The sequence below is a fragment of the Pleurodeles waltl genome, chromosome 9 (genome assembly GCF_031143425.1).
Source record: "Pleurodeles waltl isolate 20211129_DDA chromosome 9, aPleWal1.hap1.20221129, whole genome shotgun sequence".
Lineage (NCBI taxonomy): Eukaryota > Metazoa > Chordata > Amphibia > Caudata > Salamandridae > Pleurodeles > Pleurodeles waltl.
In genome coordinates, this window is record NC_090448.1 from 992,983,525 (window position 1) to 992,999,099 (window position 15,575).

General features: G+C 48.5%; 1 protein-coding gene across 1 annotated transcript in view; it reads left to right on the forward strand.

The window, feature by feature from the left end:
• ENTPD5 (ectonucleoside triphosphate diphosphohydrolase 5 (inactive)) overlaps positions 1–15,575 on the forward strand; it is a 326,640-nt gene that overhangs the window by 92,920 nt on the left and 218,145 nt on the right. The window contains exons 3-4 of the mRNA XM_069208509.1: positions 1,463–1,542; positions 2,842–2,985. Coding sequence (XP_069064610.1) covers positions 1,463–1,542; positions 2,842–2,985 — 224 coding nt within the window. The remainder of the gene's footprint in view (positions 1–1,462; positions 1,543–2,841; positions 2,986–15,575) is intronic.

A 15,575-nucleotide genomic window follows, 5' to 3' on the forward strand; every position in this document is an offset into this window, starting at 1 on the left:
ACACTCTTTTTTGGTGGATACTCATTATAACTGCAGATTCATCACCAACCCACCATCCACTCCAAGCTCATCATGGGCCAGATGTATGACACATTTTACCCATTCGGCCGTATGTGACCGGTAAAAATCATTTCCATATGTACTAATCCTATGTTGCCAGTTGGTAGCTATAACCAACTCGCAAAATAGGGTTTGCAAGTCACTATTAGGAAGGGGTGTGTAAAGGGCTTCCCTTCCTAATAGCAAGTTACACTGGTATGTATGAATGTTTTGCAACCAGGAATGCGGTTGCAAAACATTCATACATTACAGACTCCTTGAAGGAGGCAGTAACTCATTCGCAAATGAGAATGGGCCCCCAAGGAATTTGTGAATAAGGGCGCCAACATTTTTTCCCACGGACCACTGCCCACAAAAAAAAAACTGCTCTATTTAAAAAGCATCACAAACATGGTGGTCTGCTGACCCCAGCAGGCCACCATCCCTGTGAGTGCCGGCCATTCCCAGTTGGTCACAACTTGTAACCTGCCTCATGAATATTAATAAAGCAGGTCCCTTGCAACCCATTTGAGAATTGCAAACAGTGTTTCAGACACTGTTATACATCAGTGTTTGTGACTCGCAATTTGCGAAAAAATTGCAAGTCGCAAACACTGAGGGTGATACTTCTGGCCCAAAGTCTATACTAAGACTCCAATTTAGAGATCTGCACACTGGCACAATCTGATTCCTAAATGTTCTGTGTCCAACAGCGCGGGCAAAGATCAGAAAGGAGCGGAGGTCTGCACATGGAGATGGTGGCTATGTAACGGGCCTGATGTCACTTTGAAGGCGGGACAGACTCAATGCAAATCCACACAACACCACCTACAGAAGTGTGAGGGAATTGCTGAGAAAATTCTGCAGATCCAGTCTGGTGCCTTGGGGTAGTCACAAACTGAGTAATAAGCAGTTAGATAATGTATCCACCGTAAATTGCGTTACCGAAGGTCGGTAAACTTGTTCTTCAAAAGCAGAAAAAAAAACACTATTACACACTATTACATTTCATCTCTACAAACGTGTAAGCAATTAGTGCACTATTTTAACACAATTACCTAGATGCCTTAGAAAAATTGCACTAACTAGCAATTAACAACTTTACACGAACAACATACTTCAGTCCTCAATGCCTTTAAGAGAGATACACCAATAGATGGGAGTGTGAACCCCATTACCTGTCTATCTGTTTCATTTTTAAGAAAATAGTTTTTTGCCCACACTTCTGGTGCCATTTAAAAATGTTTGTATTTCCTGCTTTTTCTCATGGTCTCTGTTAGAAATGGGGTCTCTAGTTGACAGTTATTGTACATCTTAATTATGCAGTCTTCCTAATAGTTGTTGATTGCGGAGTAGACTTTTGCACCTCTGGGTTTATTCTAATGCTGGTGGATGCCAATGACTCCTCATTCGTTGTTTTCAGGGCATCCTCCTGAGCTGGAAGGAGAGGTCTTTGAGTCTGTTAAACCTGGTTTATCTGCCTACGTAGATCAACCTGAGGAGGTAAGCAATGAACACACAACTACACATGGGACTGTACAGTCTTGTGCTCATGTAAGCATTGATTGTTTGTGAGCCTGTGGAGCACACTACTCTTATGCTCTGAGAGCTGAGGTTATCTAATTGAGTTTTATTTGCATATTCTTTCAAGGGCAGTATGTCATTGAACATATTGGCCTCATTTTGTAAACGTGAGCACTGTGAGTTGTAAGCTAATGAATGAGAGCATCTATAGACATGGGGAAGGACAAGAGAAAAAAGGGGGACTTTGTCAACAGCAGAGGGGGCTACATTTGTGGTACAGGTGGAAGATAATGTCTGGAGCAGAGTTCTAGAGCTGAAAGAGGTCTCTGTCCAGAGAAGAAGAAATATGTTTGTCTGGTGCAGAAGAAAGATTGATGCATGTGTGGAGAAACAAGGGAGCTGTATGTGTGGAACATTGAACACTGAGAGGCTGTGTGTATGGAGTACAGCAAGGTTGCATGTGTGTAGCTTAGGAAGCTGCTTGTCTGTAGCAAGGGGAAGGTGCATGTGTTGGACACAGTGATTCTGAATGTATGAACCACACGGCTGCATATTTATAGTGGAGGGGAAACTGCATATATGGAACAAGTGGTGATGAATGTGTGGAGCAGATAAAACACTGTGTATGAAACTGAGTCTACTTGTGTTCGACAGATGTATGGATGGATGTGTGGATCAGGGAGCAGAAGTGCTGAGTAAGGAGATCTTTAGGTCTGTAGCCGTAATGCTGCCTGTATTGACGAAAGTTACATGGCTGGAGCATATCTGGAGTCTTAGGAATCAGTATGTGCAGAGCTTAGGGGCTGCATGTGTAGATGTGAGAGTGGATGTGAAGTGTAATCGTGAAATATATGATTGTAGAAGGGGCCTTTTTGCATGAAGCCACAAGGAAACTGCAAATCTAAAGCAGAGGAAAGTGTCTAAAATGGATAGAGATCCCGATCTGAGGTAGACGGAATCTGTCTGTCAGATAGAGCTGACTATCTAGAAGAAAGGAAGCTTAATGTGTGGGTCAAGGGAATGATTACATGTCTGGAGCGGGAAGGAAGCAGAATGTGTGGAGCAGAAGAATACTACATGTGTGGAGCAGCTGGAGCAGAAAAGCTGTTGCAAGGAAGAGCTTTGGGTTGGGAAATGGCTCAACGTCTGGGGAAGAAATCCTTGGGGGTTTATGCATTAAGGAAGTGAAAGATTGTGTCTGTAGCAAGAGGAAACTGCGTATCTAAAACAGAACTTCTAGGGACACCTAGCTTTTCTGAGTGTTATTTTATATTGCAGTGTGCAGAGAGCATTCAAGGGCTTTTGAAAATCGCCAAAGATACTGTGCCTCCCAGTCACTGGAAGAGCACACCTGTGGTGCTGATGGCTACTGCTGGACTTAGGCTCCTACCAGAGACAAAAGCACAGGCACTGCTGTCTGAGGTAACTACTTCTACCTCTAACCTTCACTTGCTACAGATGTTCACCAACTAACTTCCACTGCTCTATCATCATTTTCCTTCTTTCTACCCATTCCTTCTGCCTGCCTCCCTCCCTTTCTTTGTAGCATTCTCATGTCGCTGCATTTGAATAGATAATGTTACATAACACCTACCCATGATGTTTAAACCTTGCATATTAAGATTTTGAAAGTGCATTCTGTAAATTTGAAAAATAATTTTTAAAAACATGAACAGTCTTATCTTCACAAAATTTCCTAAGCAAAATGTGTGCTGTAGCAGTTGTATCTAGTTAATATTGGTGCAGCAGTTTAAGGAAGGTAGTAAAATAAATAGTTTAGTCATTTGTCTTTCATAGAAGGATAGACCTTACTTCATGTTGCCTTGCAAGTCCGTTCTAGGTCCTCACAACAGACAGCGTTTAGCTATATTTTGTCAGAAGACCTGTTGTTGGGATGGAAAGTTCCTCTCCATGATAATGGACATGCACCGCTGGCCTGAGTGCCCAACTGTACTGACGTCTGGATCCCTAATGCTGATGTTTTGATGTCCTAAGCAATTACACGGATCATGTGCTGGCACCATGTCATTGCCTGTTTCAGGGGTTGTGGTCCTATTGGACCGAAGGGGCATCCAAAGCTAACTCGGTGGTGGCAGCATACTGTGTAGTGATCAGTGGAGTAAACAGTTTCTTTTTGACCGGGGTCACTGGGGTGAGGATGAGGCCTACAAGCTCACTAATTTTTAAAGTTTCACTGCTGTGTGCTCACTCACCTTTGGCCTACATTGGTTTGTTGTGAAGTGCTGTGCAGCGCTGAAGTGGTGTATCTGCGCTTGGTCTGTGTGTGTGCACCTGGCAAGGATACAATGCATGGATAATGCAGTACTGACCAGTACATGCATGATAAGTGTGTGTGCTTGGATGTATGTGTGCCTACGAGTGATCCAGTACATGAAGGATGCAGTGCGGTTTACTGCATGCATGTTAAATGTGTGTGGTGGATGTATGTGTGACTGAGTAGTACAGTAGATGAAGAATACAATGTTGTGCAGTGTGTGTAGGTTGTATACATTCACTGGGTGTATGTGTGCCTGTGGGTGGTACAGTACATTGAGGGCCCTGGGTTCAATGTTGGGAGACCAAGCCCTCCATGGTGAAACATGGAGAAGAGGGAGGGGAATCCCCCCAGACAGATTTGTGTACTGTTGCATTTCTTTAAGCTGGATGAGTCACACACTGGAGCGGGGAGAGCCAGGCTCCTCCGTACACTTCAAAGTGTGCTCTTTTACTTAGTGAGAGGTTATGAGGACCTGGTACACCTCAGAAAGGGGATGTGGCTGATAAGGGAATCATAAAGGGTAGGGCTGGTGCCCTGGGCTAACCTTTTGATACACATCACTGTGGCTGGCATCTAGATAATAACTCTAGTCATTCCCATGACCTGTATTGTGGGACTATCAACTTTGGAGTCGCTCGTGCTGTGACAGCCCGCTTTCAGGAGGAAGAAGAGATCAGGGAAGTGGGCACTATAAAAGAAGCAAACCTCCAGCATAAACTTCACAGATTCTAAATTACATTTGGTGTCTGGAAATGGAATATAAGAAGGGGAGCTTGAGAGCCCAAAAATTGTCATCTGCCACGCAGCCAAATAGGCTGTACAAGGAGGGGAAGTTCTGCAGAACTTCTGTTTGTAGCCAGGACTGGGGTTAATGCCTGCTTGTCTCCCTACTGGGGAGGGGATATCCCGGGAGCACCAGAGCCTGCTTGCTTGCCAAGGCCAGTGCGCCCTCTGAGGAAGAGTAGAATGTTGGAGGGAGTGAAGGTCAGAGAGGGGCAGTGTCAAGTGGACTTTCTTTGCCAGGTGTGAGGAGACCGCTGCTGCGCCGATCGGGTGCAGTTGTATGCTAAGTGCATACAACTTGTCGACAGGACAGTTCCTACTCTGTGGGACGCTTTCAGCGGTATGGTGTAAGAAATGGTGTAATGGCCATGCAGAACCAACAACACATAATGAGTCTCATATTCAATGTACCGCCACGGGCAAGGCCAAAGCTCCATAACTTGTTACAGAAAGATATGATCACGCCCCTGGAGGACCTGCGGGGTAAATGGGCGACTGACATTGGCGCTCCTGTATCAGATGCTGACTGGATGGGGGACCCCACTATCAACCCCCACCCACCAAGTCCCAGGGAATGCTTGTTTCAAGTTAATTAATTTCTTCTACCTCCATAGAGCATATCTCACACCGGGCAAACTAAATCATTAAATTAATACTACCCAGGCTGCGTGCCCTCAGTGTGGTGAGGAGGGTGCTATGCTATGGCTCCTCACACATCACAGGCTTCTGGGCGGATGGATTGACATTGACTAATGACATCACTGACCGCAATATAGAACTGTCTTTGTCTGTGTACCGTTTGGGCCTTTATCCTAGACCACCCATGTGCAAAATAACTACCTAATTTATAGACCCTGCGCTGATATTAGCCAAAAGACAAATAACCATTAACTGGAAGAATGCCAGGGGCCCACAGATAGCAAGATGGTGTAGCATCCTCACCCATTGTACTCAATATGAGAGTATGACCCTGATGAGGGATGCCGAAAGTGGGAGGCTCCCGATGGAGATGTCCCGCATCTGGGAGTGTCTACTGGATGACCTTAACCAGGATGAGAACCTTGACCTGCACAGCTCTGCACAATATAGTAAACACCGCTGACTATCTATAGTTTGTACACATCCCTGGACTGACACGATGCCTGACCTGCCGCCATTCCCTGTGATACCCTGTACATCGACCCGCTCGGGCCCCTGTAGGAAAGTGCCCTCTTTCTTGGCATGGTTACCCCCATTTTCTGCCTGTTATCAGAGTGTTTGACTGTGTTCACTGGGATCCTGCTAACCAGGATCCCAGTGATTATGCTCTCTCCTCTAAACTTGGTTGCTAGTAATCTCTCCTTCCCACAGTTGGCATCATGGTCCCCCATATAAGTCCCTAGTATATGATACCTAGGTACCCAGGGCATTGGGGTTCCAGGAGATCCCCATGGGCGGCAGCAGTTACTACTCCCCCCATTGGGAGCCCATGCAAAGGGTTCTGCAGGCCTGCCATTGCAGTCTGCGTGAACCGTGTGCGCGCACCCGGTTTCACTACAGGTCACTGCACCAGGTCACTGTTAGTCACCCCTATAGTAGGCCCTCTCAGCCCAGAGGCCAGGGTGCAGGTACCTGTGTGTGTGAGGCCACCCCTGCACTAGCAGAAGTGCCCCCATGAACTCCAGCCCCATTTTACTGGACTTCGTGAGTGCAGGGATGCCATTTTATATGTGTACCGAACATCGGTGTCCTGATAAATAATGGTAATTCCGAACCTGGGTATGTTTGGTATCGAACTTGTCGGAATCATACCCCAATACTGGTGCAAGTATTGGAAGTATGAATCCATGCACTCTGGGGGCTCCTTAGAGGACCCCCTGCATTGCTACCAACAGCCTTACAGGGTTTTCCAGGCAGCCCAGCTGCTGTCACCCCTCAGACAGGTTTCTGCCCTCCTGCTACTTGATCTGATCAAGCCCAGGAATGCAGAACAAAGGATTTCCTTCGGTAGAGGGAGGTAACACCCTCTCCCTTTGGCAATAGGTGTGACTGGCTTGGGAGGGGTAGCATCCCCAAGCCATTGGTTTGCTTTGAAGGGCACATTTGGTGCCCTCCATGCATAAACCAGTCCACACTGGTTCAGGGACCCCCAGTTCCTGCTCTGGTGCGAAACTGGACAATGGAAAGGGGAGTGACCACTCCCCTGTCCATCACCACTCCATGGGTAGTGCCCAGAGCTCCTCCAGAGGGCCCCTGGGTACTGCCATCTTGATTCCAAGGTTGGCAGGGAACTCTGAGAGCATCTGAGTGGCCAGGCCAGGCAGGTGATGTTAGAGGCACCTTCTAATAGGTGGTCACCTGGTTAGGTGACCAAGACCCCTCTTTGGGCTATATAGGGTCTTCCTCTGGGATGGGTCCTCTGATTCGGCTTGCAAGATTCCAGCAGGACTCCTTTGCAACCTCTGCTACGACTTCTGGCCTCCGGAACAGCGACTGGACCCTCCAGGAACCTACAAGCCTCAGATCCACGAGGAATTGTATCCTGAATTCCTGCCAGCTATGCAACATTTCCCCAGACGTGCATCCTCAGAAGACTGCGACTCTTAAGCCTGCACAAGAAGAAGAAGGAATCTCCCTTGGGGTGAAGGCATCACTCCCCTGCATCCGCAGGTACCTGGCTGCATTGACGACCGGCTGCGTGGATCTGCCCTCCTCCTGAGTGGCCTGGATTCTGTATCATGGGTAGTGGTCCAGAGGGGTACCCATGGTCCTCTCTGCCAGCTTTCGCACTTTGGTGGTGGTAAGTCCTTTCCACTCCACGCAAGACAGCACCCCTGTGCACTGCGTTCTTTACAGCCTCCAAGGCTTGTTTGCTTCACCTCCCAGGGTAACTTCAGGCAACGTGTAGCTCCAGCCCCGAGCTCTCCCTCCTGCAACTCCTGGGCCTCTGCATGGTCCTCCGGCGATGTGGGAGCAACTTCTGTGGTGCAGCGTGGGCTGCTTCAGCATCTTCTGTGTCCCTGTCCTGTGGGACACCTGTGGGTGCTGCCTCTGCTCCTGGGGGCCTTCTGCGACGCAGAGGGTCCCCTGTGACTCCCCCTCCTGGGTAGAATCCTCCTGGACCTACTTGTCCCCAGCAGCACCTCTTTTTTTCCAACCGCAAATTTGCCTTTGCAAAGGCTTGTTGGTGGAAATCCTTCGCCGACACCCATCTGCAATCCATCTTCCAGCGTGGGACACCTTTTGCATGCATCAGGAACTCTTCTCCAGCTTCTGTGCTGCAGTGCTGACCTGTCGTCCTTCTTCGTCAACCAACTCCAAAAGGTACCTCTGGGTGGGTAGTATCTCTTACTCCCCCCTGAACTCCACAAAATCTTCTGGACTTGGTCCCCTCTCTCCACAGGTCTCCATCTTTGGTAATCCATTGCTAATTTCTTGCAGGCTGTTCTGGGAGTCTTCTTTTTCTTCTTTTCAGCCTTTGGGGTGGTTTTTGGGAAAGCCAGTGTTTTACTCCTGCATTCCTGGTCGCTGGGGGTTACTGCATTACTTACCTGTGTGGTTTCCTAGTACTCCCAGCTCCCCTCCACACATTTTACTTACCTAGGTGGGGGGCCTTGGTTTGCATTCCACTTTCTTAGTATATGGTTTGGCTCCCCGTTGTGTGTGTGTGTGTGTGTGTGTGTGTGTTACACACACTCAAAGACTTACTCCAGGCCAATAGGTTTTTATATGGAAATATATATTTTCTTAGTTTATTTTAAGAACCACAGGTTCAAGATTTACAGTTAATAATTTAAATGTAGGGTACTTCACTTAGATACTTTAGGAACTTTGAATGAAAACAATATCATGTACAGTCTGTAAAAATGGCAATAAGCTATTTTCAAAGTGGACACTGCAAAAATCAACAGTTCCTGGGGGAGGTAAGTAAAGGTTAGATTAGGAGGTAAGTAAAACACTTACAAGTCTCAGTCCTGGGGCATAGGCAGCCCATCGTTGGGGGTTCAAGGCAACCCCAAGGTTACGACACCAGCAGCTCAGGGCCGGTCAGGAGCAGAGGTGAAAGAGGTGCCCAAAACACATAGGCGCCTATGGAGAACAGGGGTGCTCCGGTTCCAGTCTGCGAGCAGGTAAGTATCTGCGTCCTCGGGGGAAGACCAGTGGGGTTTTGTAGAGCACTGGGGGGGACACAAGTAGACACACAAAACACACCCTTAGCGGCAAGGGGCGGGCGGGTGCAATGTGCAAAGCAGGCGTCGGGTTTTGTATAGGTTTCAATGGAGGAACCCGGGGGGTTACTCTAGCGGTGCAGGCAGGCACAGGGGGGGCTTCTCGGGACAGCCACCACCTGGGCAAGGCAGAGGGTCGCCTGGGGGTCACTCCTGCGTCGAAGTTCGGTTCCTTCAGGTCCTGGGGGCTGCGGGTGCAGTGTTGGTTCCAGGCGTCGGGGCCCTTGTTGCAGGCAGTTGTGGTCAGGGGAGCCTCTGGATTCTCTCTGCAGGGGTCGCTGTGGGGGCCCGGGGGGGTCGTCTCTGGTTACTCACGGGCTCGCAGTCGCCGGGGAGTCCTCCCTGAGGTGTTAGTTTTCTGCAGGTCGAGCCGGGGGCATCGGGTGCAGAGTGTAGAGTCTCACGCTTCCGGCGGGAAACGTGAAGTCCTTGGAAGTTGCTTCTTTGTTGCAAAGAAGTAGCTGGTTTTGAACAGGCTGCTGTTCACTGGAGTTTCTTGGTCCTGTAGTCCAGGGCAGTCCTCTGAGGCTTCAGAGGTTGCTGGTCCCTGTGGGATGCATCGCTGGCGCAGGTTTTCGAAGTTGGAGACAGGCCGGTAGGGCTGGGGCCAAATCAGTTGTCGTCTTCCTCCTTCTCTGCAGGCTTGTAGGTCAGCAGTCCTCCTTCTTTCTTCAGGTTGCAGGAATCTGATTTCCTGGGATCTGGGAGCCCCTAAATACTGAATTTAGGGGTGTCTTTAGGTCTGGGAGGGCAGTAGCCAATGGCTACTGTCCTTGAGGGTGTCTACACCCTCTTTTTGCCTCCTCCCTGTGGGGATGGGGGCACATCCCTAATCCTAAAGGAGGAATCCTCCAAACTCAAGATGGAGGACTTCTCAAGGCAGGGGTCACCTCAGCTCAGGACACCTTAGGGGCTGTCCTGACTGGTGGGTGACTCCTCCTTGTTGTTCTCATTATCTCCTCCAGCCTTGCCACCAAAAGTGGGGCAGTGGCCGGAGGGGCAGGCATCTCCACTAGCTGGGATGCCCTGGGGCGCTGTAACAAAAGGGGTGAACCTTTGAGGCTCACCGCCAGGTGTTACAGTTCCTGCAGGGGGAGGTGAGAAGCACCTCCACCCAGTACAGGCTTTGTTCCTGGCCACAGAGTGACAAAGGCACTCTCCCCATGTGGCCAGCAACATGTCTGGTGTGTGGCAGGCTGGCAGGGACTGGTCAGCCTACACTAGAAGTCGGGTATGTATTCAGGGGGCATCTCTAAGATGCCCTCTGGGTGTATTTTACAATAAATTGCACATTGGCATCAGTGTGCATTTATTGTGCTGAGGAGTTTGATGCCAAACTTCCCAGTTTTCAGTGTAGCCATTATGGAACTGTGGAGTTCGTGTTTGACAAACTCCCAGACCATATACTCTTATGGCTACCCTGCACTTACAATGTCTAATGTTTTGCTTAGACACTGTAAGGGCATAGTGCTCATGCACATATGCCCTCACCTGTGGTATAGTGCACCCTGCCTTAGGGCTGTAAGGCCTGCTAGAGGGGTGACTTACCTATGCCACAGGCAGTGTGAGGTTGGCATGGCACTCTGAGGGGAGTTCCATGTCGACTTAGTCATTTTCTCCCCATTAGCACACACAAGCTGTGAAGCAGTGTGCATGTGCTGAGTGAGGGGTCCCTAGGGTGGCATAAGACATGCTGTAGCCCTTAGAGACCTTCCCTGGCATCAGGGCCCTTGGTACCAGAAGTACCAGTTACAAGGGACTTACCTGAGTGCCAGGGTTGTGCCAATTGTGGAGACAAAGGTACAGTTTAGGGAAAGAACACTGGTGCTGGGGCCTGGTTAGCAGGGTCCCAGCACACTTGTGTGTGTGTGTGTGTGTATATTGTATTTACTTACCCCCTATTGGAGGGTTGCCTCTCGAGTATTTTGTGATACTGTGTTCCAAAAAATAAAGTACCTTTATATTTGTACAACCAATTGTTTTCTTTCTTGTGTGTAAGTACTGGGTGACTGTAGTTGTATTGCATGACCTTTGCATGCTCCTAGATAAGCCTTGGCTGCTCACCCACAGCTGCCTCTAGAGAGCCTGGCTTCTAGACACTGCCTACACTTCACTGAGAGGGGATACCTGGACCTGTTATAAGGTGTAAGTACCATAGGTACCCACCACACACCAAGCCAGCTTCCTTCAGCCCCCCCCATTGCTTTATATAACTCTTGTTTTACACTAGACATTGGTGTTACACAACCACACCGGTGCTGTCCCTACTGAGCAATAACTGAACGGGGCTAAGGGCAGGTAGCTTTGAATTGTTGCTTTCCCATTCATAATAATTGCAAATACTACAACCAACTGCTGCAGGGACTAATGAGGCACAAGCGGTGTTAGAAACATGCAACACGTACCACAAATTGCACACAATACTGTATGTTTATGTATGCTCTTCTTATTACCACATGTATGGAAAATGTTAACATTCCATGCAATGGTGCTTACCCTGTTTTCTTTTTGTCTGTCTATCACAAAATGGCAAGAAAAATTTTGCGACAAAAGAAAATAGGGAACTACTTTTTTATTTTTCGTTCACCACTTGGGAGTGCCACTGTATTCTTGCTCTCTTACTGAGTCCCCGTCACATCCGTGCACCATGCTCTCTGCTTTGCTACCACCACCAAAGCTTGCCTGTTGCTCTCCCCCACACCGACTGCCAAGTGGTGTCTGTGTGTTTATTTCAAACCCCCTGCACCACGTAGCTCTTCCAGTGACCCTCACCCTTCTCTCGCCGGTGACCATTCGCTGCATACCCCCCTTGCGTTTTAAAAAAATATATATTTTTTCTTTCATTGGATTTCTTGGACGCTTCTTTATTTAAAACAAAAAAGGCTTTTTCATGCACTTCTTATATTGTTTAGTTTACATTTCCACAAAGGGGGCCCGACATCTTAGAATGGTAACTCAAAAAGAAAATAATATTCATACCTCATATTGATAAAAACACATGCATGCACGTTTATAGGCATTACTGCTTGGCTGTCACTTCATCATGATTCATATGCATATGTGCACATGTGTATTCATCATTACAGTATTCATCTTTTTTTCCTTTTTCCTTATTTTGCTGATGCTAAGATAAAAGGTTAGGTAACACCACAGAAAAGGGAGGTTCGATGGCATCTGTCGCTGTAGATACGCATGTTCTGCAATCGCTCGCCATCTGGTGTTGGGCCGGAGTGTTACAAGTTGTTTTTCTTCGAAGAAGTCTTTCGAGTCACGGGACCTAGTGACTCCTCCTTTTGTCTCCATTGCGCATGGGCGTCGACTCCATCTTCGATTGTTTTTTTTCCGCCATCGGGTTCGGACGTGTTCCTGTCGCTCCGAGTTTCAGAACGGAAAATTAGCTAATTTCGGAAGATTTTCGTCGGTATTGTTGCGTTCGGGATCGGCGTACTTAGATTCCACACCGCATCGAAGATCGAAGAGCTCCGGTGCCCTTCGGGGTAGTTTTTCGATCCTCCGTCGGGGCCTGGTCGGCCCGACCGCGTGCTGAAGAACGCCGATGGAACGGACCCCGTTCCGTTTCTGCCCCAAATGCCACAATAAGTACCCTTACACAGACCAACACTTGGTCTGCAACCTGTGCCTGTCACCTGAGCACAGCGAAGACACCTGCGAGGCCTGTCGTGCGTTCCGGTCCCGAAAAACACTCCGAGACCGTCGAGCCAGAAGACTTCAGATGGCGTCCGCACCGACAGCCCAACGGGAGTTCGAGGAACAGGAAGAAGAAGGTACCTTCTCGATCCAAGACTCAGACTCCGAAGGATTCGACGATACACAAACCGTGAGTAAGACGTCGAAATCCACTCAGAAGAACATTTACAAGGCCCAGGGGACGCCACTGCCACCAGGCCATGGCTCCACCCATAAATTCGGTGACCGCCCGTCGGCACCGAAAAAGGCCCACACAGTGCCGAGATCGTCCGACTCCGGTCGAGACACCGGCACGCAGCCTTCTCGGGACCGAGAAAGTGCTGGAGACAAGCCTCGACACCGAGATGCCGGTGCCGACACGGCTCGACGCCGAGACAGCGGCACCGAAACAGATCGACGCCGAGAGGTTTCAGCCCCGAAAAAGAAAAGAGTCACCTCGGAGCCGAAAAAACACGCAGACAGGGTTTCGATGCCGAAACAAACTGCAAGCGACCCAGCTTCAGGCTCTTATACAGAAGAGCACTCGCTAACCTCCCAAATGCAGAAGCATAGGTTTGAGGAAGAGCTGCAAGCAACTGATGTGGACCATACGCAAAAGCGTATCTTCATACAGCAGGGGACAGGAAAAATAAGCACCCTTCCCCCCATTAGGAGAAAGAGAAGGTTGGAGTTCCAGACGGAACAAACACCACAACCAAAAGTGGTGAAAAGAGTTACCCCACCACCCTCTCCTCCGCCTGTAATTAACGTCTCACCAGCACAAACTCCATCACACTCCGCAGCTCACACCACCATGAGCCAGGGTGACCAAGATCAGGACGCATGGGACCTATACGACGCCCCAGTGTCAGATAACAGTCCGGAGGCATACCCTACAAAGCCATCTCCACCAGAAGACAGCACCGCGTATTCTCAAGTGGTGGCTAGAGCAGCACAATTTCACAACGTAAGCCTCCACTCAGAACAGGTCGAGGATGATTTCTTATTTAACACACTCTCCTCCACCCACAGCTCCTACCAAAGCCTGCCTATGCTCCCTGGTATGCTCCGGCACGCAAAAGACATCTTTAAGGAGCCGGTCAAAAGTAGGGCAATCACACCAAGGGTGGAAAAAAAGTATAAGGCGCCTCCTACAGACCCGGCTTTCATCACTACACAGCTGCCACCAGACTCTGTCGTTGTAGGAGCAGCTAGGAAAAGGGCCAACTCTCACACATCTGGAGATGCACCACCCCCAGATAAAGAAAGCCGCAAGTTCGATGCAGCTGGTAAAAGAGTCGCAGCACAAGCTGCAAACCAGTGGCGCATCGCGAACTCACAGGCACTACTTGCGCGCTATGACAGAGCCCACTGGGACGAGATGCAACATCTCATTGATCATCTGCCCAAGGACTTACAAAATAGGGCAAAACAAGTGGTTGAGGAGGGACAGACCATTTCCAACAACCAGATCCGCTCCTCCATGGACGCTGCAGATACAGCTGCACGGACAATTAATACATCCGTAACTATCAGAAGGCATGCATGGCTCCGAACGTCTGGATTTAAACCAGAGATTCAACAAGCAGTTCTCAATATGCCTTTTAATGAAAAAGAACTGTTCGGTCCAGAAGTGGACACAGCGATTGAGAAACTCAAAAAAGATACGGACACTGCCAAAGCCATGGGCGCACTCTACTCCCCGCAGAGCAGAGGGAATTACAGCACATTCCGTAAAACGCCCTTTCGAGGGGGGTTTCGAGGTCAAAGCACACAAGCCAGCACCTCACAAGCCACACCGTCCAGTTACCAGGGACAGTATAGAGGAGGTTTTCGGGGACAATATAGAGGAGGGCAATTCCCTAGAAATAGAGGAAGATTTCAAAGCCCCAAAGCCCCTACTACTAAACAGTGACTCACAGGTCACTCACCCCCTCCACACAACACCAGTGGGGGGAAGAATAGGTCATTATTACAATGCATGGGAGGAAATCACTACAGACACTTGGGTTCTAGCAATTATCCAACATGGTTATTGCATAGAATTTCTACAATTCCCTCCAAACATACCACCAAAAGCACAAAATTTAACAACACACCATTCCAATCTCCTGGAGATAGAAGTGCAGGCACTATTGCAAAAGAATGCAATCGAATTAGTGCCAAACACACAAATAAACACAGGAGTTTACTCACTGTACTTTCTGATACCAAAGAAGGACAAAACACTGAGACCAATCCTAGACCTCAGAGTAGTGAACACTTTCATCAAATCAGACCACTTCCACATGGTCACACTACAAGAAGTATTGCCATTACTAAAACTGCACGACTACATGGCAACTTTAGACCTCAAGGATGCTTATTTCCATATACCGATACACCCATCGCACAGGAAATACCTAAGGTTTGTATTCAAAGGAATACATTACCAATTCAAGGTACTGCCTTTCGGATTAACAACCGCACCAAGAGTCTTTACCAACTGTCTAGCGGTAGTCGCAGCACACATAAGAAGGCAGCAAATACATGTGTTCCCATATCTAGACGACTGGCTAATCAAGGCCCATTCGTTAATAGAGTGCTCAAATCACACAAATCATATCATACAAACCCTCTTCAAACTAGGGTTCACCGTCAATTTCACAAAATCCAAAATTCTGCCACGCAAGGTACAACAATACCTGGGAGCCATAATAGACACGTCAAAAGGAGTAGCCACTCCAAGTCCACAAAGAATTCAAAATTTCAACACCATCATACAACGCATGTATCCAACACAAAAGATACAGGCAAAGATGGTATTACAACTCCTAGGCATGATGTCATCATGCATAGCCATTGTCCCAAACGCAAGACTGCACATGAGGCCCTTACAACAATGCCTAGCATCACAGTGGTCTCAAGCACAGGGTCACCTTCTAGATCTGGTGTTAATAGACCGCCAAACTTACCTCTCGCTTCTGTGGTGGAACAACATAAATTTAAACAAGGGGCGGCCTTTCCAAGACCCAGTGCCACAATACGTAATAACAACAGATGCTTCCATGACAGGG